General features: G+C 44.5%; 1 protein-coding gene across 2 annotated transcripts in view; it reads left to right on the top strand.

Moving 5' to 3' along the window:
- The window catches only part of Rerg (RAS like estrogen regulated growth inhibitor), a 106,182-nt gene that overhangs the window by 3,456 nt on the left and 75,309 nt on the right, over window positions 1-27,417 (top strand). For both annotated transcript variants that reach the window (XM_052720693.1, XM_052720692.1), the window contains exon 2: window positions 2,175-2,343. In XM_052720693.1, coding sequence (XP_052576653.1) covers window positions 2,283-2,343 — 61 coding nt within the window. In that variant the 5' untranslated portion in view covers window positions 2,175-2,282. The remainder of the gene's footprint in view (window positions 1-2,174; window positions 2,344-27,417) is intronic.

Genomic DNA, 27,417 nt, shown 5'->3' with positions numbered 1-27,417 from the left:
GATAGGGAGAGGGAAAAGTCAAGAACTTAAGCAAGTTTTTTCATCTGTCCCCTGAAGAATGCGTGAACAGCTGGCCCTCGCATTCCTAGAAAGTGGAAGCTTAGGATGGGGAGAGTCCTGAGGGCTGCCAGGCTGCACAGCCAGATCTGAGGGAAGGAAATGCCTTGTTTGTATGGAGAAGAACCAGGACAGCACAGGTAGAACTGACAAGGAGACATGTCAGAGCCCAGTACAGTAGGTAAGGAAGTTCTAATTGGAAAAAGCTGACACTACTTACAAAGGAAATAAACGGATCTCGAACACCTGGAATTAACCAGTCGGACACAGAATGGTTAGTTGACAGAGGAAAATCTTTGGGTAATAACTGGGAGATTCCCTTGACTGGTCTACCCAAGGCCTTTCCCAAGTATATACTTCCTCAGTATTAAGAACCCAGATGTTGAGCTGACGGTATAACGTGTGATAGAGATGCTTGCCTACCATCATGAATGAGGCTTTAGATTCAATTCCCAGCACAGCATAAAATTCAGTTAACAAGAACCCCAGATGTCATGACTAAGCGTCAGCCTATATACAATGAGCAAAGGCACCCAATGCCATGCTGGAGCGTTAGGACAGTGTGATAAACCAACTTGCCTGAGGTCATCTTTAAAGAGGACTCTGAATGTGGAGCACACTTCATACCTTTTGTGTACTAGGGTATCACACCCAGCAAAACATAGAAGTATTATTTAGATATTATATATTTATTGGCTTTTGAACTATGTGTATCTGTTACATAATTTACCCTGTTGATCTAGTGTGAACTGAGATTTAACCTCGAAATAGAAAATTGAATTGTGTGGCGATGAAGTTGACTGAGATGAATGTGTATTGTTCATTAAAGAGATCCCAAAGTGCCTCTCCCATCATGTGTATACTGGCTGGTTTTGCCTGTCAACTTGACACAAGCTAGAGTCATTGGAGAGGAAGGAGCCTCAGTTGAGGAAATGCCTCCATGAGATCCAGCTGTAAGGCATTTTCTCAATTAGTGATCCATGGGGGAGGGCCCAGCCCATGGTAGGTGGTGCCATCCCTGGGCTGGTGGTCCTGGGTTCTATAAGAAAGCAGGCTGAACAAGCCAGGGAAAGCAAGCCAGTAAGCAGCACCCCTCCATGATCTCTGCATCAGCTCCCGTCTCCAGGTTTCTACTCTGAGTCCCTGCCCTGTTCAGTGATGAACAGTAATGAAGAAACGTAAACTGAATAAACCCTTTCCTCCCCAACTTGCTTATGGTCCTGGTGTGTTGTTAATGCAATAGAAACCCTAAGACAATGTGAGTTTCTATGTTGAGGATTTATAAGCAGGTGATAAATGCATTTATTCACATAGCATTTGTTTTCAATTATGCCAAGAAACAATCTATCCATAAAAAAGCATAGTAGAAGTGCCTTGAAAGAGTATACTATATGTGCACATTTTTAAAACCAAACAGTTCTAAATTATTTTTTTAAGATTTATTTTTATTTATGCAATGTGTGTTTGAAGGTGTGTGCACATGAGTGAAGTACCCATGGAGGCCTGAAGAGGACTTTGGATTCCCTGAAGTTACAGGCAGTTGTGAGCCACCCAATGAGGGGGCTGGGAACCAAACTCAGGTCTCCTGAAAGATCCATATTTGCTCTTAAGCACTAACCTATCCCTCCAGCCCCAGTTCTAAATTCTTAAGTCCCAACTGTACTTACTGAGTAGTTTAGAGTGAGTTACTAGGGCCTCTCATAGGGTGGTGGTGAAAACCAAATCAGAAGATGCATAACTTGTGTGGTTTGATGGTCAGTGGTAACTGCCAACGTGGTGGGATTCTGGAAATCACCTGAGAGGTAGACTTCCGAGCCCACTGTGAGGTGAGGTGAGCAGCGGCAGCGAGCCTTCATCCCTTTGTGTCTTCCGGTTGTAGGTGTGGTGTGACCAACGCTTCCCATTCCCACTGTCTTGACTTCCTGCCTGCTACGATCGACTACACCTTGAACTATGCACGACAATAAAACATTTCGCCCTTAAGTTGCTTTTGCCACAGAATTTTATCGCCACAGCGACAGGAACATAAACTAAGACCGAGGGTGACTGGTGTGTACCTGGTGTTCCACAGACGTGGATTCGTTTGTCACTTAGAATTCCAACTCTTGTCTTTTAAGGATTGTGGACCCTTTCATAATTGACATGATGCAGTGAGTCTAAAGGCTGCCACCGAAGCCATCTGCTTGCATCCCGAGTCTGAACAGCAAATCCTGTCACCAGAGACCATGGCGAAGAGCGCAGAGGTCAAACTGGCCATCTTTGGGAGAGCAGGTGTGGGCAAGTCAGGTGAGGTCCTTCTTGTAGCGTTTATAGGATCTGTGAGTTGGTGACAATTTTGGGGATGGGGCAGGTAAGTAGTCAGTATTTTTCATGTTCTGCCTGTTGTCCTTCCTCTGTATCTAAAAGTTTTATTTTTCACAGATAACGCATAAATTCTGCTTATTTATGACGAAGTAAATTTGCTGATGACATACAAGGAACTAGGTAGATCATAAACAGCCTGCAAAGAAATCAAATTGTGGAAATTTCATAAAATGTCCCTTCTTTCCTGGAAATGGAAGATCTCAAGAGGTCGATTGATTATATGTCTCATTTGTTTGTATATTCTCAACAAAACGGTCCAAGGTCAAGCAGATGTTGGGGCCCCAGTAAGTGCTTGTTGAACGAATCTGTCTGTCAGTGACAGGGCTGTTTTCTTCCCAGTGCGTGTGTCTCTAGCAGGAGAAGGACATTGAGGAGTAGGAGTGCAAACTTCTGAGCAAGACAGCTATGGCCAGGCCTCTGGAGTGAACCTAAATTAGTAATTCTGATTAACATCAACAATGTAGAGGCCTCTTTTCTTTGGCAGTGCTAAGGAGGCGAAAGTCAGGTCCTTGTCCGTGCTCGGCCATCACTCCATCCCTGAGCAACAGCCCCAGCCCTAGGTTCCTTAAGACAGAGTCTCACAACAGAGACCCAAATCATCTCTTATTCCCTATGCTTTAAGTTAAGTGTGTGCTGAAGGAGATGTTCACCAAATGCTAACACCCCGTGACTTTACCAGTGATGAGGGCTTGCTTGGTGTCTCATGGGAAGGAACCAAAGCCACACAGAGCTTTTGGCTCTCAGCAAGAACACAAACGCCCCTGGTGGGTGTGAGTGGGTAGACAGAAACCTGCCAGGAAAGAAACCGGCTGATCCCCACACAGGTAATCTATATGCTTTTAAAGAAACACACACACACTCACACACACACACACACACACACACACACACACACACACACGTGCAAGCACACACACGCCTTCTATTCTGTGGCCTTCTGTCTTCCTGGCTGTCCCAGCAGTGGTCTACCCTGCTGTAAGTCCTGTCTCTGTTGGGTTTTCTGGGCTCTGCCTCTGCGACCTTGCTTCTCCACCGCTGTTCCTGCCTCTGGCAGAATCCAAACAAGGAAAACAGCCGGGCCAGGGCTGAAGATGCCCATGCTCCTCCCCCTTTAATCTCCTTCAGTTTCCCAATGGCGTGAGAACCTCTGTCTGTAGCTGGTAGAAGGATCTGGAGAATGAGGAAACCGCCCCAGGGAGTGTGTCTCTGGTGGCAGGAATGGGATCTGTGGGATGGATAGAAAGGTGTGTGGGGGCGGAGGGCGGGGCTTGGGGAGAGGGCTGGTGGGAAGACTGTGTTGTAACAGTTCTTCCCTCCCTTCCTTCTTCCTTCCTTTCTTCTTTCTTTCTCTTCCTGCCTCCAACAGGAGGCATCAGAGGAAGAGTTCTTCCAAGCCTTTCTGCATGGTTCAGAAAGCCGAACCCAGGGCTGGCGGGATGGCTGGGAGGGGAGGAGGGTTTGCTGCTCAAGCAGGAGGTGCCTGAGCGGAATCCCTGGCACTGGCGTGAAAAGCTGGCTGCGGCCAGGGCCATCCCCAGCCTTAGCTATAGGTGATGGAGCAGGATTGCCCGGCTTGCTGACAGACAGCCTGCCTAGTACCAGGCTCTGTGAGCCTTTCTCAAGGAAGTTAGATAGTGAAAAAGCAACACGTACGTAATGCCCTGCTGGAGCCTCTGCACATCCCACACACCACACATCCCAACACAGATTGCACACACACCACACCCCAAATAAATAAACGTCTTAATTTTAGGATAGTAAAAATAATATAGACAGAAGATGCAGCCTCAGGGAAGAAGTGTCTGGTCTGTGACTGCCCATCCACGCCCCATCCTCGGCACCTCAGAGTGAACCAGACCCTCCTATCCTGGCTGACCACTACCTGAGCTGGGCCATCGGTCTCCTCTGAGGACCTCCGGAGTGGTTTCCATTACTGTGGCACCTGTTGCCATCATTCCCTCCTGACGGGGTTTCCCTGAAGCCCACCTATCTGTGTCCAGCCATCTTTGTCTTTTCTCAAGTTTGGTGAATATGGGCACTGAGTTTCCTGTCTGTTTTGGTCATTCATTATTTAAACGCGTTGACCCGCCCCTGTAGCTGTTCTGCAGAGACTCCCTCTGCTGAGGTCATGACCCATCAGTTCCCGAGAAAGTAAGTCAGCAAACCTGTCATCCTGTAATCCTCTTAGGATTCTTTTAAGGGCTCCACACAAGCCCTCTTCCCGCAAGGTTCCTTCCCAGTGGGTCGGGGGCATTACCCTCCCTCCCGGTGTTCTGGGTAAGTCTGTTGGCTCTAACCAGTTGTGTTCTGCCTGCCTCTGACCTCGGGTCTTCTGAGAGTCCGTGTGATAACTAAGACCCCCAGGTTGTTTCCACTTCCTGTGGGTGATTCTCTACATCCAGGGCAAAGATGCACCCACTCTAGAGGAGCAACTTTGGATGCCCTGAGCTTCTTATTGTTCATATTAAAAGCAGAGGCTGAGACTGCTCATGTCGGTCCTTACCAAGTCTGTGTCTTGATGGTGAATAAATAAGTCATTTTGGATCCATTTCTCCATCCTCCCACAGATGTTCCTCCCACTGTTCACACATAACGTTATAGTGCGTGTGTGTGTGTGTGTGTGTGTGTGTGTGTGTGTGTGAGAGAGAGAGAGAGAGAGAGAGAGAGAGAGAGAGCGCACATTGCATTTGTGGAGGTCAGAGGACTATTTGTGAGACATAGTTCTCTCCTAAAGGAGAGGTTGGAGAGGGGAGTTGAACTCCGGATGTCAAGCTTGGTGGCAAGTGCCTTTACCCACTGAGCCATCCTGCTGGCCCAGGTTCCCACCACTCCTGGTTCTTCCCATTGCAGTGAAAATGACCATAACAGACAACCTGTCTTTAACATAACTTGTTTGTTCTCTAGGCAGACTCTGTTTTCCTATTTCAACATTTGAATGCTTTCTTGAGACCTGAACCACACCCCTCGTTGAGAAGGCTGCACAGTCTCACAATCTCCTCACAGATGGAGGCCTGGGAGACAATTCTGAACTTGGCCACAGCTCAGTGGAAACAACCACAGACTGATCTATCAGTTCTGAAAACACCGTGTAGCAATACTGAGCTCATGTTTACTCTAGTTTCTTAAACTGTCCCTACCTGGTTTCTGCCTGGTCAGGATACGACATAGCCACCCTTCGGCCCGAAAGCCTGCGTGTGTCTTATAAGTAATCTTTGCTTGCTCCCCGCGCCACCCCACCCCCTTGTGTGTGTGTGTGTGTGTGTGTGTGTGTGTGTGTGTGTGTGTGCCCCATGTGCTCGTGCGCCCATGTGGAGTTCAGACGTTAGCCTCAGACATCTTCAGTTGGTAGCTATCTTGTATTTTGAGACAGTTTCTCTTGTTGGCCAGGAGTTTGCCATTTGGCTAGGCTGGCTGGCCAGTGGGCCCAGGGATCTGCCTGTTTCTACCTCCCCAATGCTGGGATTATGCCACCAGGGCACTGCTCTGAGTCTGGAGCCCCAGGGTCTTCCTTCCTTTGTATACCAGGACTGAATCAGCTGAGCCATTCTGCCAGGCCAACTTTAACTGTTTTAAGTCTGTAAGAAATCGTACATACTGGAGTGTACTGTAGTTGTGATTTACTCAGGTGCCTCCAGCACCTAACTGTGATCCTCCCTTGGGCCTACACAATCTGATCTTTCTCCAGGTCACTGGAGTACCTCCCAGGGAGCCAGCTTGAGATTCGGGTCTGTAGAGACGGAACATCTCTGATTTGACTTGGTCTGAATTGCTCAAGGGGCTTCGGTCTCAGTCCCCCCTCTGCTTTCTCACCCACGCACTGATGTATTGTGGGGTATTGTCCGTGTACTGTAAGACATGTATATCAGTCTGAGTCTTGAGCTCTGCGAACTTGGCAGTGTGAGGCAAGTCACTCCTCAATTCTTTAAGTTATGGGAAACACACAGTAGTGCCCATCTCAGTCATCAAGACTGAGTTACTGCATGCAAGTCTTTTAGTGCAGATCATGGCACGGAGCAGATGTGCATATGCTTGCTCATATTGCTAAGATGGTTCATATATCTTTTGATTTCTAAATTCCCTGATGAATAAATTAAATAAAAAAGAAACATGTATTCTACTGGGTATTTTCTTTTTTCACTGAAAATCAAAAGACTTAAGTAAGGTCAAACTATACCCTTCCTCAGTAATACCAACATATGATACACACATGTGCATACACACAGAGATGGGTTGGGGGAGAACAGACAGAGACAGAGAGAGAGAGAGAGAGAGAGAGAGAGAGAGAGAGAGATCTTTTATGAGTCCAAAGTCTAGTTCATCAATTACAGCTTGGCCACTGATGGTTATAATGATACTTAATGACTTTATATTAAATCATGGGAAAATAATCAGAAATATATTAATTTCACTAATATATTGACATACTTCCATTTGAAAGTGCTTCCGGTATATAATGGAGGACTTTCTAATCCTAAGTGATAGATAGGTCTTCTGGGTTTAAAAAAAAATTGGACCGAACTTTCTAGTTGACAGGTTGACCATGGAAATACCAGCAAGGAAACAATTTAGGAATGTGCTAATTACTAGGGTAGACCAATATCATAAGTGAGGGGCGTATGTATGATACGCATGTGACAGCATGCACACGGCCTGGTGTAGGACACAGACTCTTTATCCAGTCTAATTTCACCTTGCAGGCTTGTCTTCACATGAGCTCAGACAGCATGCTGAGCACGGTGGGGGTGTGACACAGTGGAGGCTATGGTTTCCCAGCTTTGCTAGGCTTCTGCCCCAGCAGGGTAAACATTTTCCTCTACTAGCCAATGGTAGACCACGAATAAACATGGCACTCACACCTCCCTCCTGAGTGTCTCAGTCTATATTTTGACAGGCTCCAAGTAATTAAAGCAAAAAGACCTGCCAAAGCCCAGAAGACACCAGACACACACTTCATTAAATGCTTCCTAGATTCACGTTATTCAGATTGTAGCAAGTATGGGAAGGGTTGATCGAAAAACAACTGAAAATTTAAATTTGGTTTCACAGTTGACACCCTCATTTCAGAACTGAAATACTCTGCGCCATCACAAAATGTATTTCTTGAAAGGGCTAGTCTAGCTGATTGAGTAATGCATTCTCTAATTCAAAAGCCAACTGATGCACTCATTCGTGCAAGCTTAAATCGTACACTCAGATTTCTGGGCTAGAAACTGGCTGCCAAATCAAAACAGCTTGTGATATTTCCATCCCTTGGCCCAAGGGTATTTTTCTCCTTCTTGCTCTTGTCTACCACTTTTTACTTTAATGAAACAGCAACAATTTTTATTTAATTTTAGTTTTTGGATATAGGGTCTCATTGGAGCCCAGGCTGGCTTCAAATTCATTATATAGCTGAAGATAACCTTGAACTCTTGATCCTTCTGCCTCTACCTCTCATGTTCTGGAATGGAAAGTGTGTGCCACCGTGCCCAGTTTTATGTGCAGTGCTAGGAATGAAGCCCAGGACTTGATGCGTGCTAAGCATGGACTCCACCAAGTGAGTTACATCCCCATCTCAATGATTCTGATTTTAGATGTGATTTTTGGTATACACACTAAACTATTTGAAAATATGCGTGCACATTATGACCAGAATTTACTTGTGAGTCCTGTGTACAATCAGGTCAGTCTCCTTAGGTTGCTGAGAAGGTTTTGATTGTTTAAGTGGCTATATCACACTGATTCTTTGTCTTTTAGACTTGTTTTGTTCCTACCTGAATGTTGCTTCTTAAACATTGTTGTCAAGGTACTTATGACCAAAGAAAAGAAAGATGTAGGGGACTGGGCGGCTTGTTAGCCTCTCATAATCTTTTTATTCTTTTCTGTATTTCACATAAAATGCATGCAGGTTAATATTAATATATGGTCTAGCTGTGTTTGTTATTGCTCAGGAAAATTTAACAAGTTGATTTTTGGCTAAATAACACCATGGAGGCCTGAAGAGGGCATCAGATCCTCTAGATCTAGAGTTGTGAGCCACCTGATGTAGGTGCTGAGAACTGAACTTATGTCCTCTGCAAGAGTGCATATGTTCTCTTTATATGACTTTAATCACTCAGCTGTGCCTCCACCTTATGTTTTGAGACAGGGTCTCTCACTGAATTTAGAGATCAAGAATTAGCTAGACCAGTGATTCTGTCTCTGTCCTTGGCCCCCAGAATAGGGATTACAGGTGTTTGTCCCCACACTTGATTTTTTTAATATGAATGCTAAGGATTCTAACTCTGGTCCTTGTGCTTATGAAGCAAGCACTGTACCCATGGAGCTATCTCCCCAGCCCTTATCTCCTCAAATATTCATCATTCTTTTACAGTGCGAACAGGTAAAATTGTCTTTCAGACATTTTGAGTTATACATAATTAACTTATTAATAAGTTAGTAATAAAGTTACCATGTTAGTAATAAAATATTAAAGTCACCGTGGTGGGCAATATGCCACCAGAACTTGTGTCTCCTGAATAAATCAAATGTGGTACCTTTTGATCAGCACCTCCCCTCTCCCTGTCCCCACCCCTGCCCTGGCCTCTGTAAAGGCCATTTGCTTCTGTTTCTGAGTATGGGTTTGGCTCTTTTATGTTTTCCATGGAGATTAGTTGGGGTGGCCTTTGTCCTTCTGTGTCTGGCTGTTCTTCCTATGCATAAAGTTCTCTGGTGTCAAAGTTGTTGGACGAACAGGATTCCCTGATACATGTTAGGCTACAAAGTACTCTGTTACATAAACATCTTTTCTTAATTGACCATTGGCGGCTAGTTTGGTTGTTTAATATCTTGGTAATTGAGAATAATGCCATAGTGAATTTGAGAGTGTAGTGTTGATGAATTTCTAAAATGGTCTTATTAAATAAAAAACACAGAGCTAAATATAGGGGTGAAAGCCTTAGAGAGATCAGGGAAATAGGGAAAGCCACCAGCCAACCTTACTTACCTCGCCAACTCTGCAGCTTCCAAATGCGAGCTACTTCCTGTCTTACTCACGCCTTTATTGCCTTGATGTTCTGCCCTCTCACTGGCTCTCTTAACCCAGCTACCTCACTTCCTCTTCCTACACAGCTCTGTCACTTCCTGTCTGTCTGTACAGACCTCCAGGCCTCTATGGTTGATACTGGGATTAAAGGCGTGTGTCACCATGCTTGGCTCTGTTCCCTAGTGTGGCCTTGAACACACAGAGATCCTGCCCGCTAAGTGACAGGATTAAGGACATGTGCTACCACTGCCTGACTTCTTTGTTTACTTGTAATGGCTTCTTTTTCCTCTGATTCTCCAAGAAAGCTTTATTTATCAAAGCACAAATAAAATATCACCACAATGCAGGCATAGATTATATAACCTTAGTGATAATATTCTACAAACATCAGTCAAGGTAAAAAAAAGGGTAGATTATGTTTCCTTTTTGCTGTGTAAGAACTTGCAAGGGGTGTGTGTGTGTGTGTGTGTGTGTGTGTGTGTGTGTGTGTGTGTGTGTGTGTGTGTTTGCGCATATATGTAGATATTTCCTTTTTGGTTTGCTTTTTTTTGTTGTCATTGTTTATTTTTTGTTTTGTTTTGCTTTGAGATGTGATCGCTTTACATAGCCCCGACTGACCTGGAACTCATATGCAGACCAGATTGGCCTTGACCTCACAGAGATCCTCCTGCCTCTGCTCCAGGAGGGCTGGGATTAAAGGTGTGAGCCACCACGCCTTCCTTCCCTCAAAATGTTACAAGAAGTGAGGTCCATTGATGACTCTGTAGTTAATGGTTAGAACAGTTTTTAAAGGATTAGGCCAAAGGGAGGCAAATTGCCTGCAATCAACTTAACTTCTGAGTTGTCAGAGAAGTCTGTCTTCCTGTGTCTACACAGACAAAGAAGTAAGAGAATGAAAACGGATCTTTGTTTTATCCATCTGAACGGCACCCAAAGAATATTTTTAAGTTACAGGACTCTACTTAGGGATGGATGTGTATAAAGCCAGAGTTCTGTATAGGTTCAAGTCATGCGTGGCCATTCTTGCATGCCCAAGCAAGGAAAGTGTGTCAGTTTCTTCTCTCTTTGCTGTGACTCAAAACCTGACCAGAAGCAACCTAAGGGAGGGACCAGCTTCCTCTGGCATCCAGGTTGAGGAGGTGCAGCTCATTATGAAGGCAGGCCGTGCAGCAGGAGCCTGAGTTAGCTGGCCAAGGCAGCTGCAGAGCTCCGACCCACCGGAAGTAGGGCGGGGCTGTCAGACCTGGGGCCCGCCCACACTGACCTCACTCTTCCTCCGTCCTCCAGCGAGGCTCTCCTACTGGTTCCACGCCTTCCAAATCAGCACCACACACTGCTGGTCAAGTGTTCAAACTCGCGAGCGTGTGGGGGCAGCAGAAAGACAGTTATCCTGCAACAGGAAGAGGAGGAATTGTGCTTTAAGAGTCCCAGGGAAAGAAAAGCGGCAGGAGTTGAGTGGTGAGGAACAGTTAAGCGCTTTGTCCGCGGCAGTGGTCAATTCCTAGTTAAACTTTCCACTTAAGAATTGCTGCAGTATCCCATGAAAATAGCTTTTTCTTTCTTTCTTTCTTTTTTATAATGGAGACAGGAACATGAAAGAGGCAGAAAGACAGAAAGATACATTTATGGAAAAAGCAATACAGGGAAACAAAACCGAATTAAATCATGAACTCTTTTTAAAAGTCAAAGGACATTTTTCTGTATTTATTCTAATGTACTGTATCATTGTATTCAATCCTCCTTTGCTTTGAGCGGCCGGCTACTTCATTCGCTGGAACGCCATCTCTGTAGTTAAGTGTCAGGCTTCCGCTGCTTCCGATTGAACTTGACATTTTTTTTCTTTGCCGCTGATGAGGACTAACTTTAAGAGGAGGGAAGAAAATTTTAAATCATCCCTTTTCTTCTCTTGTTATTCTTGGTATCCCTCCAACTTACGGGTTTGAGGAAATAAGCCAACTTTTCAAGGTGGTACCAGCCTTGAAGCCAAAATTCCAGGGCAAATGCATCTCTGTAGCCCCAGCTGCCTTTGAAAATTGATGTGGTTTCTGGAAAAAAAAAAAAAAAAAAAGAACCATAATTTCTTCCATCCTATTAAAAATAGGAGTGCAATATTGCAGAAGCCAGGCAATCTGAAGTAGGTAATTGCAGCATACGTAAACAGATATGCAAAGCTGATATACATATACATGAGATGCAAATAGGGGGCCTGGTAGTCGTGCCGCTCCCTGGTGCTGGTGCTGAGACTAGATAGAACCCCAGGTGAGGACTCTGCAAAGCTCTTGGGACTGTTTTCATTCTGCCCCATGCAGCTCTTCTCCACGTCCTGTCAAACATTTTCTCTTACAAAACCATCATCAGAATTTCACAATACGACCTTCGTAAAAGCCAATGTTTTGTTTTACGAGAAATTTCCGATGAATAACCGGTGTGTGGCAACCATTCCTGGGAATGCCAGGTGTGTTGTCAATCATTTGGGGTACAGACCTTCCAGTAATTGGAGGAAGACCACCCACACTAGCAAGGTCACCCCGTTACTTACGGGGCCTGAGTGAGTGGTGAGTGTGTGCTCCGCTCCTGCGTAGCCTGTTTGGACCTGCGCAGTTTTGTGCAGCACAGCAGTCCTTGCCCATTACTGCTTTGCCTCTTTGGAATCGGGGATGTTTTCAGCCTGTGCTCATGGCATCACACAGAGCATGCTGATGCCCTCTTCCATTTGACAGTCCTGCACAACCAGCATGCCTCACTCACTTCTTTCCTAGTCTACTGACAGTTACTTTGTTCACTCCCCCGAGAGCATTGGCTTTGAGCAGGCTCTGAGCCTGCTCAGCCTGGCGACTCTGAAGCCCCCCGGGCCTAGGTTGGATTGCAGCCATTGGAGACGTGGTTTGCCCCAAACAGACCTGAGTGAAACAGTTTTGCCTTCTAGATACACATTCTGCTAGGACAGCCAAAGGTCACTGCTGCTCTCAGGGTGGCAGGAGATGTGACGGTGGTTTGTGGGGACTTCACTGAAAATGAAGGCTTTTGGGTTTTCGGTGTGTGGTTTGGGTTTTTAATGTATACTCTTGCTGAGCTAAATATTCCCTAAGCAGGGTGTGTGCGTTTAACCCAGGTGGAGAAGTTTATTTTCGCCATCCTCGGTATTGTTTTTGTCAGATACAACTGGTTCTTCTGTCTGTCAGGGGCCTTTTCAGTCTGAATTTGTGTCGTCCATCCTCCCAGTTCCCCGTCATCTGGATGGATACTCGCTGGGGAATATTACAGGCCCCTGTCTATCTGGCTGTCTGTGTGCATGCATGTATGTGTGTGTTGTGCATGCATGTGTGCCTGTGTGTGCATGTTTGTGTGTGTGTGTGTGTGTGTGTGTGTGTGTGTGTGTGTGTGTGTGTGTGTGTGAAGGCCAGAGGATGGTTTTCTAAGAGGCGCACACCTCAGTAACTCTGATATGAGGAATTGTGATGTTGAGATAGTGAGGTACTTGGCAGTAGTGGGGGCAGATGGATCTAACCTGTAGTGTGTCTAGAAGTTAACCACGTAGGCCAGCTATGACACAGGTTAAGCATTCCTAATCCAAAAATCCAAAGCGGGAAGTGCTCTGAAATTTGAAATTTTCTGAGTGCCGACATAGGGTGTCGAGATAAAAGACTCTCACCGGAGAGTCGATGTAAACATTCCAATGTCAAAAGCAAATTCTAGGAGAAGCATTTCAGACAAGGAATGGTCAGCTTGCCCCAAGTTTTTTGCAAAGAAGATCACACAGAAATGGAGCCCAGAACCTGGATCTTAACACCACATTGCCAGTCAAGTCTCATAAAGAGCCAGGCTAACATACCGTAGCTAGATAGCTAAAGAGGGATTTTATGTTGCTCTCTGGTAAATGGTGTTTATAAAACTTACTAAAGGTGGTGTCAAAAGAACTGCCATGTTGAGAAAAGTTTATGCATCTTTACATTTTAGGAGCATGAGTAACGTATTTTCCTCAATGTTGCATGTCCTGTCTCCTTAAAAAATATTTTTAAATGTTTCTTTCTATTTTCTATCATGAGGCAGTAATTTTTTTTTTTTTGGTTTTCAAGACAGGGTTTCTCTGTGTAGTTTTGCGCCTTTCCTGGAACTCACTTTGTAGACCAGGATGGCCTGGAACTCACAGAGATCCGCCTGGCTCTGCCTCCCGAGTGCTGGGATTAAAGGCGTGCTCCACCACCGCCTGGCTATGAGGCAGTAATTTAAGAGGGAGAGACAAAAATAAAAATAGGAAAGGAAGAATTTTCAAAAATTGTGAATATTTGTCTGAAAAGTAATTGATTTCCTTTTGTATCAAGAACTCCATAAATTATAACTGGACCAAACAACCGGGCCAGCTTTGTACTCACTTGGCTACATAGTGAGATGTTTTGAAGGGTGACTCAACTACACGTGGTAATAGAATACACATTATCTGCTACAGTGCCTAGAAATCTTTTCATTAAAACATTTTATGTCTTTTTTTTTTAACTTTGTTTGTTTGTTTGTTTTAAAAGACACAGCTCACTATATCGACCTTGCTGGCCTGGAAATTGCCATACAGACTAAATGAGCATCAATCCTCCTTCCTCTGCCACTTGCTGAGATTACGGGTTAAAATATTTTGTAACCTGTCCATATATGTTTGAGACAGGGCCTCATTTAGTTCAGGCTGGCTTTGAACTCACTGTTCAGTCTAGGATGACCTTGGTCCTCTTGTTTCCACCTTGAGAATTTGCGAATTACTCCTGCAGGTGCCACTGCCTCCAGTTGTATGTAGCACTGGGGCTTGAACCCAGGGCTTTGTTTGTGCTAGGCAAGCACTCTACCAGCTGAGCTACTTCTCCAGCCCAATGATAGTCCATTTCTTTCTTCTTTTCTTCTGTTAACCACAACGCATTATTGACATGGATCCAGTGTCGATTGTATGATGTGTTATACAACAAAGCTAATCTTGAAAGGATTTATTCTTTTTTTTTTTTTTTAAAGATTTATTTATTTATTATGTATACAGTATTCTGTCTGCATATATACCTGCAGGCCAGAAGAGGGCGCTAGCTCTCATTACAGATGGTTGTGAGCCACCATGTGGTTGCTGGGATTGAACTCAGGACCTCTGGAAGAACAGTCAGTGCTCTTAACCACTGAGCCATCTCTCCAGCCCGAAAGGATTTATTCTTAATGCAGTTCATTCTCGGGTTCTATTTGAAGAGAAAATTGGGCAGGAATAGAGAATAGCTTGAATAAAGGATAGAGCTTGTGAATTTTTGAAACATGAACTCCAATAGACAGGTTGATAACAACAACAACAACAAAATTGTGTTGGGCCATCAAGATGGCTCAGCGGGGGAGGGCGGTTGCCACCAAGCCTGATCATCTAAGTTCTGTCTCTAGAACTTGTGTGGTAGAAGGAGAGGACTGACTACTGAAACTGTTCTCTGACTGCCACACTTTCACCATGACACAGACACAGAACGAATAGACTAGTAACCTTTTCTTTAAGGAAATTGCACCTTGAGGAAATGTATGTGTACATTCACCGTTTGGATCCTTTAGGTCAGGAATGCTAAGGACAGATAGGAGGGAGAGAGTGCTGGGAAGTTTTAGGAAAAGGGTGAGTCCCAAATCCCCTCATCCCTTCTCTACCGCAGAGCTGACTGTGGTTCAGGTGAGTGGGTAAGGCTCCGCTTACAAAAGGCACACAGCACCACCAGCTGGGAGCATGGGCTAACACTTGAGCCTGGGAGGACATTTTGCATGTAAACACAGCCCCAAGAAGGCTGATTCAGGCTCTAACAGTGTCTATGAAAATGTGTTTTTACTGTGTTTGAAAATTGCTAGAGGAAATGGAGATCCAGAACAAAGGAAGCTGCAATTAAACTGAGATCTTAGAGCCCTGTTCTTTAACATTCAGCTCCATTTTAAAAATAGTTTTTCTCTTCCAAATTCCACCTATGATTTCATGCTAAAACCTCTTATTTGGCTTTGGAGGCTGAACAGTAAGTGAGTGGCTAGGGAAGGAAGACGGAAATTATAAAAAAGATGGAAAAGTAGAACTTTACTGTGCAAAAAATGTGGAGCTTGTTAAATATCTCCACTGGAAAAGAAAGAAAGGATATGCTAAAATTTGACTCTAATGAGCCCCAGAAGCAAAAAATCAGTAGCTTTTCAAAAACATGAGAGTCCATCCTTTTAATATTAAGGAAAACATGTAGTCAAGTCAAAGATTTGAAAATAATTGTTGAGCATAATAGAAGAGGGATTCGTTCCTTCCGTGAGGTGCAAGATGGTCTTGTCAACCAAGGGCTGGGGGAAGCAAGCTCCTCACCTGGGGAAAGTGCCGGTGGGCTTCCAACAGCTCATGATCCAGGACTGGTTAGGCCTAGATCCCATCAGATAGCTAGAGATCTTTTATCTATCATGAATCATTCATGATTAATTATTGCTGGGGCCTTCTAGGTCAATGTGTACTTTTAAAAATTATGATACTTCTTATAAATACCTAGGATCACTGTTTTCATTGTTATTAATATTTGGATTCTATAACTGAATGTTCAAAGTTATAATGTGTGGACATTTAATGAAAATTTGACATGCAGATCCTTGATGGCAAAGTGGAAACTGTGCTAGATGCTTCTTTGGGGGCTTCCCCCACCAAATAAAGTAGAGAGGAAATTTCTTCAGTGCAAATTAAGAGATACTTCACACCAATCATCACTGAGACCATGTAAGCTATTGTGAATGGATTTTTAAAAAAAGTCAAGTCTCATGAAGCAAGAATTTTAAAATTATATCTTTAAAAAGATTTATTTTATTTTTATTTGTGTATCTGTGTGTACGGCATGTGTGTACATGGGTGCCCTTCCAAGCCAGAACTGTCTATCAGTTCCTCTGGAGCTAGAATTACAGTTGGCTATGAGCTGCCCAGTATGGTGGGAACTGAAATCTAGTCCTCTGCAAGAGGCTGAGCAATCTCTCCAAACCCTTAAAAATTATCTTTGTGCAATCTAGCCATCCCATTGTTTTTAGTATATAAGTAAACAGTTTCTGTCTTATTTGATCATCTATAAAATATTCATTACACCAGACACAATTGTCTCTGCTCAGTCAAGTTCATTGGCAGACCTGTGACCCTTGTTTGAAGTTCCCCCAAGTAGTAATTTGAAAGGCCCCAGTTTTTTTTTTTTAAACTTTTATTGTGGTGATAAAATTTTCTTTTTTACTGAAGGAAAGGAATTGTTAAGAAATGGCAAGTTCATTTTTACACTGGGATGCTTTGCTATGGAGGGGCGCTGATAGAGTCAGGCAGAATCAAAGTCCAACTCCTTAGGTACCAGTTCCACTAGCACCTAAGTTAAATTCACTGTGTGCTTTTCAACACTCTAGTGTTTGGAAGTCGGTGACATGGAGAATGGGCCATCAAGACACTTGATGGCAAAATTGACAAGCTGAATTCAATCCCCAGGACCCACATAGGAGACAACCAGCTCTTGCAAGATGTACCCTGTACCCTGCCCTACACACACACACACACACACACACACACACACACACACACACACACACACACACACGAATGTTTTTTTAAATTCCCATAGTTTGTGATGAATGAGTATATATTAGTGTGTGTCTGTATGATGGTTAAAGCTAAAATTCCAAGTTCTCAGAACCAAGTGGTCTATGAATTATCATACTTTCTAGCTTGTAAATGAATAGAAGATTTTGAGATATAGAGAAAGTCAATACTTAGTTTCACATTTAGTTTTATTCTCCCATGGGAGGCAAATCCTGGTCTAGAATATGGGGATATAAGAAAAATGTGAAACCGCCCGCCTCTGTCCTAGATGCTGGGACTGTGCCAGACCTATGATAGCCTGATACAAACCAAAGCAATAACAAGAACAAAAATTACTCATGAGCATTCAATAAAAATGCCTGAGAATGCCAATGCACAATGGAAATATCTCGTAAAATGTGTACAATCACAGTAACCCATTTATCTCTAAACAGCCACCCTGGGGAAAGATACCTGGTGCTGCCACCCAGGGCCTCACACATGTCAGATTTACATGAAGTAGACGTTGAGATTCTGGACATTTGAGCTGGTGACATTTTGGCCAGACTTGTGAATATGTTGCCTTCCATGGCAAAGGGGACTTTGCAGATGGGATTGAGGTTATGGATGCAGAGATGGAGTTTTCCTAGAAGTGTCCAGGGGAACCAAACCTAAAAGTCAAAAAGTGAAGGACCTTGCCAGGCTGGAGTCAGAGGCTGGGGTCAGAGGCCGGGGTCAGGGGAAGATGTGACTAAGATGTAAGGGACCTGGAGACATAATGGTTTCAAAAGACTTTTTTGAATCTTTTTTTTCCATTTTTCTTTATTAAGAAGTTTTCTACTCACTCCACATACTATCCACAGATCCCCCCTCCTCCCTCCTCCCACTCCCCAGCCCTCTTTTCCCAAGCTACCCTATATCCCCACATCCCCAAAATCAAGGTCTTCCATGGGGAGTCAGTAGAGCCCAGCAGACTTTTTTGAATCTTGAAAGGCCTGTGACAGTTAGATGTTTTCAACAACTCCCCAAATGCATGAATCCAGTAAATGACAAAGTGGGAACTGGAGCGAGGTGTGCAGCTCACACGTCAGATCTCTGCAGTTTTAGGTCCATCTCCCACTGCCTCATGGTGACAAAGCTCAGCTCAGACACTCAGCACCACAAGTCACAGAACACAAATGTCTCCCAGTTGTCTCCCCTTAGTCTACTCATTATTTGTGAGTTTCCCATTGGATTCCAAAAGAGCCTGATCCTATGATGCCCAATCACAGTGATAGGGTTATAGCCCAAGGGCCAGACTCACGGATTCAAAGATTCAAATCCTGGCCTCACTGCGGCACTAGAATGTGAGTTATAGAAGGTGGATATGTGTGCAGGAGCTGACTTGATTACTGATTGGCTTGTGGAAGGTGCATAATAAATACCTAGAGAAGAAAAGACTGCCTCACATTGACACTGTAAGTATCCTGTAGAATAACTCATGGAAATAGTTCTGGAAAGTGCAGCACAAGCTGTTCTCATACTTGAGAGTGAGTCCTGTGCATCCATAACTGGTTGGACCCGTGGTCCTTGGGACGGCCGCCAGCAGGAGTTAGGGTTATTTCATGATTGGAACCTTCTCTCGTTCCTGGCCTTTCTCACCTCTCATTCCCACCAGGACTGTTTTGTTTCAGTGGCAACATTTAAGTAGGATCATACAGTGTTTATAAAACATAAGCTCTGCTATGAATACTTAAGAATAACTTTCCCCTTCCACTATAATTATGTATAGAAAATGGATTGCCAGCAGTAACTTAGTAGGAATCATCCCTTTTAAAGAGCTTTATAAATGGATTCTCTGCCCAGAGAGGTGATGTGGTCTTGTTTTTCGTATTAACTTCATGTTTTCTGTGATGATTGTCCTTCATTGCCAACCTGACTAAATGCAGAATCACAATGGAAAGAGTTCTGGGCATTAGTGAGGGTTTCCCAACACGGTTTAACTAAGGTGGACAGTCCCACCTTAATATGGGTGGCACCATCCCACAGGTTGGGGTCCTGGACTGAAAGAAGAAAGCAAGCTGAGTGCCATGGTCCACTCATGTCTGCAGCCTGATTGTGGATATGGTGTGACCAGGCGCCTCGTGCCCCTTCCCTGGCATGATGGACTGTACCCCCAAACCATGAGCTAACATAGACCCTTTCTTCCCCAAGTTGCTTTTGTAAAGTATTTTAGCACAACAATGAGAAAAACAACTAAAAGCCCCCAGGGCACCAAATGCTTTCCCCTACTCTAGTGTCTGAGGTGACCCTCAGCATATTTTTGGTGCAAGATCTACTGTTTTTCCAATGAGGACCTAATTGACCATCACATCAGGCTTTCAGACTTGAGCACAGGTGACGGATGATACAAAGCCGGAGCTTGAGGCTGCATGTATTTGAGAAATACCTTCCCCAGGACAGAGTATGGTTGAGACATGGAATCATTTCTTAGCATGTTTATGCCAGTTTTGTAATAAGGTAACAAGGTTAATCATGTCTGTTCAGGAAGCAAGGGCTGTGTCTTCAGTCAGCAAAGCTTTGCCTGAACAGGACAAAATGTTCTTTCTTCCTGTTTTCATGAATAAAAATGCCATGTCTATACTGTTTCACAAGACTGCACACTGTGGTCAGCCCTGCATGCTTGTTACTGCTCCATCTTAGGACCAACCGTGAGTTCTAGTAAGGAGTCATTGCCCAGGGAGCCAGGGAGGGTTCACTCATGCTAGTTTGTGCGGCAACACAGTCTTGTTCTCCTTTTCTAAATGGACGGGGGAAGAAGGTCATTTGGCCTGTACTCTTCACGTGGCCAAAGATGACGATTTGGCTTTGGATTGCTAGTAGAATAGGGCACCTCATGGGTGTGTGTTGGGCGTCCTTAATGATTGGACAGCTCTCCTTTCACACGCTTCTCCGTCTAGGTTGTGTACCACTTGCAAACACAAATCAACAACCATTGATTGAACTATTGTTAACTTTTAGTTCATGCCTCATCTGAGAACAGGCTGAACATTGAAGCTCTATGTTTTCTGGGGAGGAGTGTAGCACATTAGCAGCATATTTACTGTGAGTGGCGCAATCTCTCTGTCTCTGCCTACCTCAGTTTTGGGCCCTGCTGATTTCCACCCACTTTCCTGAAGCGGTTTTCATTTGACCTCTGTTCAACTCTAAACAAATAAATGCTAATGGGTTTGGGCAATTAATGAAACAAACAAGGAGAAACAAAACCAGTTAAACTTGCTATGCCTTAAGGAGCCAAGCGGAAAATTTCCATAGGTTACAGAAGCAGGACATATCATCGTTCACGGAGCTGTGTGAAGGCCGCCTACTTAGCAGGAAGAAAAATGAGTGGGCAGCAAAGAAAGATTAGTGGTGACCTTTCTCTTTGCTCCCACTCTGCTTCCTAAGCAAGCTGAGAAGTTGCCCTTGAGGGAGAGAGGAAGAACCCTTAGTCTGTTACAGCCCTTAGTGGTGTTGGACTTTACCCAAATCAACCCTCCTAAAGGCCTCCGTGAAAATCTCAACACCCCCTTCCCCATCTCTCCACAGCTCATTAGACTCTTAAGTCAACAGTTATTTGTTCATTAGTGATGATCTGAGTGGTGCTCATGAAGGCTCTGCTTCTCAAAACTTTGCAAACAGTAACTTCACAAGCTTTTCGACTGTGGGGACCATGGGTCAAAACATTTTTAAAGATTTATCTTATTCTTGTAAGTATGCATAGGAGTATGGGCACTTGAGTGAGGGTGCCCACAAGGAGTAGAAGAGGGTGTCTGATCCCCTGAAGTTGGAGTTACAGATGTTTGCAAGCAACCTAATATGTGTGCTAGGGAAAGGCCTAGATAGAGCAGTCCATGCTCTTAACCACTGATCTTTCTCCCCAGTCCCACAGGTTCAGTGTTCCTACAGATTATACACTGGGAGATAATTGATGCAGATATTAGCAACACTAAATGCTCCACTTCTGGGGAGTGAATGACTGAACCCTTAGTGGAAACTACTTTGTGATATTAGGCAACCTGAAAATCAGCTTTGCTGACACAGTGGACATTGGGGTGGTGATTAAACTGATACCCAGAGGTCAGGAGGCAGAGGCCAGCCTGGTCTACATACAGAGTTCCAGGCTGTCTTTGAGACAGAAAGAGGGGTATGTAAAGAGTCTTTCTCTGTGCCATCAGCCAGTTCCCCAAAAAATGACACAGAGACTTATTGATTATGAGAGCTCAGACGATAGCTTAGGCTTGTTTCTAACTAGCTCTTATAACTTAAACTAACCCATCTTTGTTCATCTACATTCTGTTACATACCACCCATCTTGTATCTTCTTTGTCTCCGGCCATCTTTGAGAGTATGTACATTCATTTCCTACTTCCCCTCTCTCTGCTTCCTGCCTAGCTATTGGCCATTCAGCTCTTTATTAAACCAATCACAGCAACACATCTTCACACAGTGTAAAATATCCCACAACAGGGGCGGGGAGGTTATTAGCATGGAGCTGGAGAGGTGGCTCCGTGACTGAAGAGCACTTGCTGCTCTTCCGGAGGACCTGGGCTCAGTTCACTTATAAAAGCAAAGGAAATCTGTTTTTAAAAAATAATGCCTAGGGAACTTATCACTCCTCAGTAAGATTTTTTTCCCTCCAGGACGTTAGCGGTTCTCAGCAGTCAGACATCATGAGCCCAAACTCAGCAACCAGAGGGAAAAGCCGGGGCTCTGGTGCCTTCCCTGGAATGCAAAGAAAACGGGTTTCTTGGCGACTAGAGGAGATGTTGAGAATTCTTGGGGGAGATGGGCTCCATCCAGTCTTCTAAACAGCACCGAGGCTGTATACACAGTGCGTGAATCTGAGATAAGGGCCTGTTAGCAATATGCATAGCGTTCCTCTCTAACAGAAACCCCACTGCATTGGGGAGGCTGTGCTCCCTTTTATTTAAAATCATAAATGATGAGTTAAATAAAGCTGATATTTCAAAGCCTGTGTTCAGAAGGAAGATATACCTCTTGTTTAATTGAAAATGGATTTTTTTTTCATACAACATATTCTGATTATGGTCTCCCCCCAACTCCTCTGAGATCCTTCCCCCATCCCATCCAAACCCACACCCTTCCTCTCCCTCATTAGCAAACAAATATCTAAGGAATAATAATAAAATAAGAGAAAACAAAAGCATACAGACCAGAAGAGGACAAAAGAAACAAACAGAAGGAAAAGCACAAGAGACATAGACACGCAGAGACACACGTGTTGGCCCACACAGGAATCCGTTTTTAAGACCTGGGACGCTGCAGGGGGAAAGTGAGTGAGGGACTAGAAGAATGTTGATCCAACTAGGCCAGTTTTTAGAGCCTTCTGAATGATCCCCTGTGATCCTGCTGAAAGGCCTCTGCCTCCCCTCCCACCCCCCAGCAGCAGGGCCTGGAGTGTGCTGCAGAGGGAAGCTATGTTTGTTAGTCAGCGTTCAGCCTGCACCCTGTGAAAGTAAGCCAGGCAGGCTGTGCTGTCCCGAAGCCAGCCTTCTCCTCTCCACCCTCCTGCCTGCGATTTTGCATAATCCCCTGCAGGTTCCTCACCAGGGGGAAATAATCTTAAGGCCGTGACTCATTGTTTTGATTGTTCTAAAGGGCCTCGCTTTTCACTTTTTCTTCCTCTTGCAGCCAAGTCTCAGATTCAAACCCTTTTGGGGGGGAGGGGTGGGAAAACTGAGACTAAGAAGAACTATCCCCCACCCCACCCCCCACCCCTGCTCCACTGGTGCGGTTTCCTCAAGGCGGCAATAACCAGAACGTTGCTAGCATCACAATTTAGGGACAGGAAGAGACAGGGGGTGGAACAGCAGGCGAAGGGTTGGGGGAGCTTCTCCCGTTTACAATTATACTCACATTTGTCTTTCCTTTATTGACAGAATAGTTTTTTCAGGCATACCAGACAGAGTCAAAATGCCAAATGATTGGATATATCCCGAGCTTAGAGTTCAGCACACACTCGGCTGTATTACGTGGTTGTTATTAAGTCATAGAACCATATATATTCATAAAATTTGGTTTTCTGGCTTGTTTTCCTTTGAGGGGGCCTAGGAATGAGGATGGAGTAGAGATTCTCACAGTCTTCAGAGGCACCCCAACTGGTTATCCAATACCAAATGGTCAGCCCTGAAAACATATTTACAAGTAACATTACACAGACTGAACAGGTTGTATTTGGGACTATATATGCCTATACACATATGTGTGTAACAATAACTAATGCAAAATGACTCTCTGAATTTGAAAGAGAGCAAGGAGGGGTATATGGGAGGCTTGGAAGGAGGAAATGATGTAATTATATTATAATCTCAAAAAAGAAAAGGGATAATTAAAAGTGTTTTTAAAGTTTGAGAACCAGGATTCCACAGAGAACTGGTTGCTTGTAAGGTTGCTGCATGGAGATGAAAGCTCAATGTGGAATGTCTTGTGACGTCACAAAGGAGTGCGGGGGGGGGGGGGGGGGGGCATTATTACAGAAGAAATCTGTTGATGAGTTGATAGTAAGGCTACGCTAATTTCTTAGTTTTGATGTATACGATGGTTACCTAGATGTTGACATTCATGAATCCTGCTGAGAAGCAGATGGGACTCTTACACTGTTCCTACAAACATTTTCCAAGTCTAGAATGGTCCGAAATGAATTACTGTAGGTTGATACTTTGTTATCTTTCTGCACCTTTCAACACTAGGAAGTAAGTGACCACACAACACCCAGGTCGGTGTCAAGGTAGCTGCGTCCGTCCAGTGAAACTTGTCATCCATTGGTCCTTCAACAGCCACTCACCAGTCAATAGATCGACGGCTCAGTCAGTCTTCTGAGTTGAACAGCTAGCTCACACGGTAGGCAGACCCTGGCAAAGCTATAGGTATGAGGACTAGGGAGGTTCGGGGGCCTACGGAGAAACACAGAAGAAGCTAACTAAGGCTCAGAGGACCAGATACCACATAGCTGCAAAATGGGTATGACCGGCCAAGATGGCCCTGACTGAAGAAGGAGGGGAGGTGGGGTAAGAATGTGTCTGGTGCAGCAGAGATGAGAGTTAGATAGAGATGTGGAGTTGGAGCAAAGTGAAGCAACAGTGTCTAGATTATGGAGTTCATTGGGAGGGCAGAGGAAGCTAGAAAGATAAGCAGAGTCTACATTACACGAAGGAGTTAGTGGTTTAACTGAATGTGATGGGAATCTAATGAAGAGCTTGAATCAGCAGCCTAGGGAGATGGTTCTGTAAGAGGGTGCTGCTACACAAGCTAACACTCACATACAAAGCTGAGCATGGCAGTGAGCACTCACTGTGCTGAAGCGGTGGAAACAGGAAACTTCCACCTAGATAGTCTATCAAAGTGGTGGGCTTCAGGTTCAGTGGGAGACCCTGTGTTAAAACAGTAAGTTAGAGAAGCAACTAAGCATGTTGACCTCCGGCCTGCACATGCACACACATATGTGCACACAAATATACTCCTGTGCACAGAGAGAGAGAGAGAGAGAGAGAGAGAGAGAGAGAGAGAGAGAGAGAGAGAGAGATTGAATCAGGAAGTTTAATAAAAAATTCTGTTTGGGCCAAATCCAAGACTTCTTCCCTAGGAGAGAAATTGATTACTTGGGGCAGAAGAAGAGGAGACCAGTGAGGGAGCAGTTGCAACAGTCCTAGTACACAATGTCATAGCCTTGGCACCCTGAATGGGGACAGATTCAAGGAGACTCGAGAAAGCACAGTCGATGGAGGCCAATGTCTGGCATGATAAGAGTGATGAGGAAGGGGAAGATTTACTGTTTAGAAAACTCATCTCCACATCTAGGGTCTATAAGTCATTTAATCTACATAAATTCAAGCTTTGCATGTGGCAGTGGCATGTGACTCATACGTGGCTTTCTGAAGATCCATATGAGCATATGTAGGTGTGTCAGACGTACCTACCATGGCCCCTGTCAGTCAGGTCCTCCATCCTTGAGTTCAAGCAGAATCTATAATTTGTGTCTAACCAGTAGAAAGCAACAAGGACAGTAGGGTGGCACTTTTGTATTTAAATTATACTATATGAAACTGTGTTTTAGCTGACTGCATGGGAAAGACCTTTACTGCTCTCTTTGAAGTTTCTGCTGTGTGAAAAGGTGACTGCATGGCAAGGGATTATGGGTAAGGTCTTAGCTCTGCAAGTGGCCATGGGTGACTGCCATCATAAAACCTTAAACCTACAAAATCACTTTGAGATACTGAGTTCTGCCAAGCACATGAAGAAGTTTGGAACTGACTCTTTCCCAAGCCAAGTCCCCAGGGTGATGGCACTTCCAACAGATGCTTTGATTGCTCAGAGCCAAGGCCCCTGACCTACAGAAACTGAGACGATGGGTCTGGTGATGTGCACCTGCAATCCCAGCACATGGGACGTGGAGGCAGGAGGATCAAGAGTTCACGGACAGCCTTGGCTACACAGTGTGTTCAAGAGTAGCCTAGGATATATGAAAGAAAGCCAGAAACACTGAGATATGAAGTGTGTTGTTCTGAGCCACTGAGTTGGTGACAGCTGGTTATGTAATAACAGAAAGGGACATTCCTGCTCACTCTGTTTCTCCCTCTTCTGCACTCTGCTGTCTCCATGCACAATCAGAGTCTTAACCCGGGCGCTCTTCCTTTTGGCCTTCACTTCCCCTTTATGTTTTCAGATACAGAGTCTGGATGTTCTAAGTATCGCAAACTCCCATTGGCTCTATCTATCAGAACTGGCTGACTTACAGATTAAAAAGCATCATTACCACTGTGGGACAAGCCTATAATGGTGGTGTGAAAATGGGACATTTGCTCCCGGGTGTTAGAGCACCGCGGTGTCTTCCTGCTGCTTACACCCCGAGAAGCCATCATTGACCCATGCTGGCCCCATCTTGTCTTTGGTGCCTTGCTTGCCACGGCCCCTGTGCACCTAGAGTGCTTCAAGGCTTTATGTAAACCACTGCCATCCCCTTAAGTTTTGTGCTTCATAAACCCTCTTTAATCCCTAGCAAACCCTCTGAGTTTCCTCTATTCCCATGCCACTGAGAAGCGTGATATACTGTGAGTTAACATCAGGGAACGGGTAGGAAATCACAAAAAGAGTGTGTTTGAGAATGTGCAAAGTCTAAGAATTCATACACATGTCTATCCATGAACCTCCCTGACATTGGTGACAGCCACGAGGCATTGGTTTTGGACTTTTCCATGGATTAATGAAGACAGATTTAACAGGAGACTCCTTGGGAAAAACAAAACAAAGCAAAAAAAAAAAAAAAAAAGAAAGAAAGAAAAGAAAAAGAAACCCAAAAGCTATTTTTGGCCCTCACTTTTATTGAAGGGCGTGTGAATTTATCTCCCCAAAGCCCCTTTTCCTAATCCTCTGGATGGAATAGTTTTCAGCTCATGTTTATTTGTCACTCTCCCTAAGCCAGTCTCTGCCTGGGGCTCTGGGGATACAGCAATGAACAGGCTGGTTGAACTCCGTGGAATTTGTCTTGTAAAATGGAGATATATATCACGAGAACGTTAATAGCTGCAGCACACAGTGTTTCAGAAGTGATGGCTGCAATAAGCAAAAGCAAGAGATGAGACCAGAAATAGAGCGCGGACGTTTACAAGTTTGGACAGGGAGGTCAGGAAATATTCCAGTGGCCACAGTGGACTTAACGAACTATCTAAAGAGAGCCAGGGAGTGGATAGTTAACAGTTGTCCCACGCAAAGGGAACCCTGTGGAGAGGTCCTGTGTCTTCAAAGGGGAAGGCCAGCTGAAGGGACCAGAGTGGGACAGAGACAAGAGGAGAGGTTGGAGAGAGGAGTCTTTGGAGTATTTGGACCACGAAGATGTCTAGACTGCCATGCTGCTCTGCCTAGAACAAGATGCAAAGGCTCCTGGAAGACTGTAAGCCGGAGAGTGAGAAATGGCTTCCATCTGATGGTGTGCTGCAACCTCCAAACCTTCGATGTTTGCAGGAGTGAGAGCGAAGACAAAGGAAGAAACAGACACTGTCTACGAGACTACTGCCATAACATACAATAAATTCAGAATGTCTCCATCACCGCAGAAGGCCCTGTTGGACTGTTGGGCAGGAGGGACCACATGGGAGTATTTGTTCTTTTTGAATGATAGCATCTCTCTCCCTATTCTGTGAGGACATGGTGGTCTGGAACATTCTCTTCGCTACTACCAATGGAGTAAAGAAAATGTTGGGAGGGACAATAGATCCCCTCCTTTGCTCAAGAAGTATATCTGTATAGGCTGTAATTTTAGCTGGAAAAACCCTTTAAAGGAAGCAGAAATAAACTAATCATTGCTGTATGGAAATAAAACTTTCATATGCTTTTGGTATAAGCATGCAACGCATCCAATGTTAACAATGCTTTCATGTTTATCTTCACACTAATCATG

Source organism: Peromyscus californicus, unplaced genomic scaffold (assembly GCF_007827085.1).
Source record: "Peromyscus californicus insignis strain IS unplaced genomic scaffold, ASM782708v3 Scaffold_6__1_contigs__length_162567912, whole genome shotgun sequence".
NCBI lineage: Eukaryota > Metazoa > Chordata > Mammalia > Rodentia > Cricetidae > Peromyscus > Peromyscus californicus.
The sequence above is the reverse complement of the archived record's forward strand: the minus strand, read 5'-3'. Positions and strand labels throughout refer to the sequence as shown.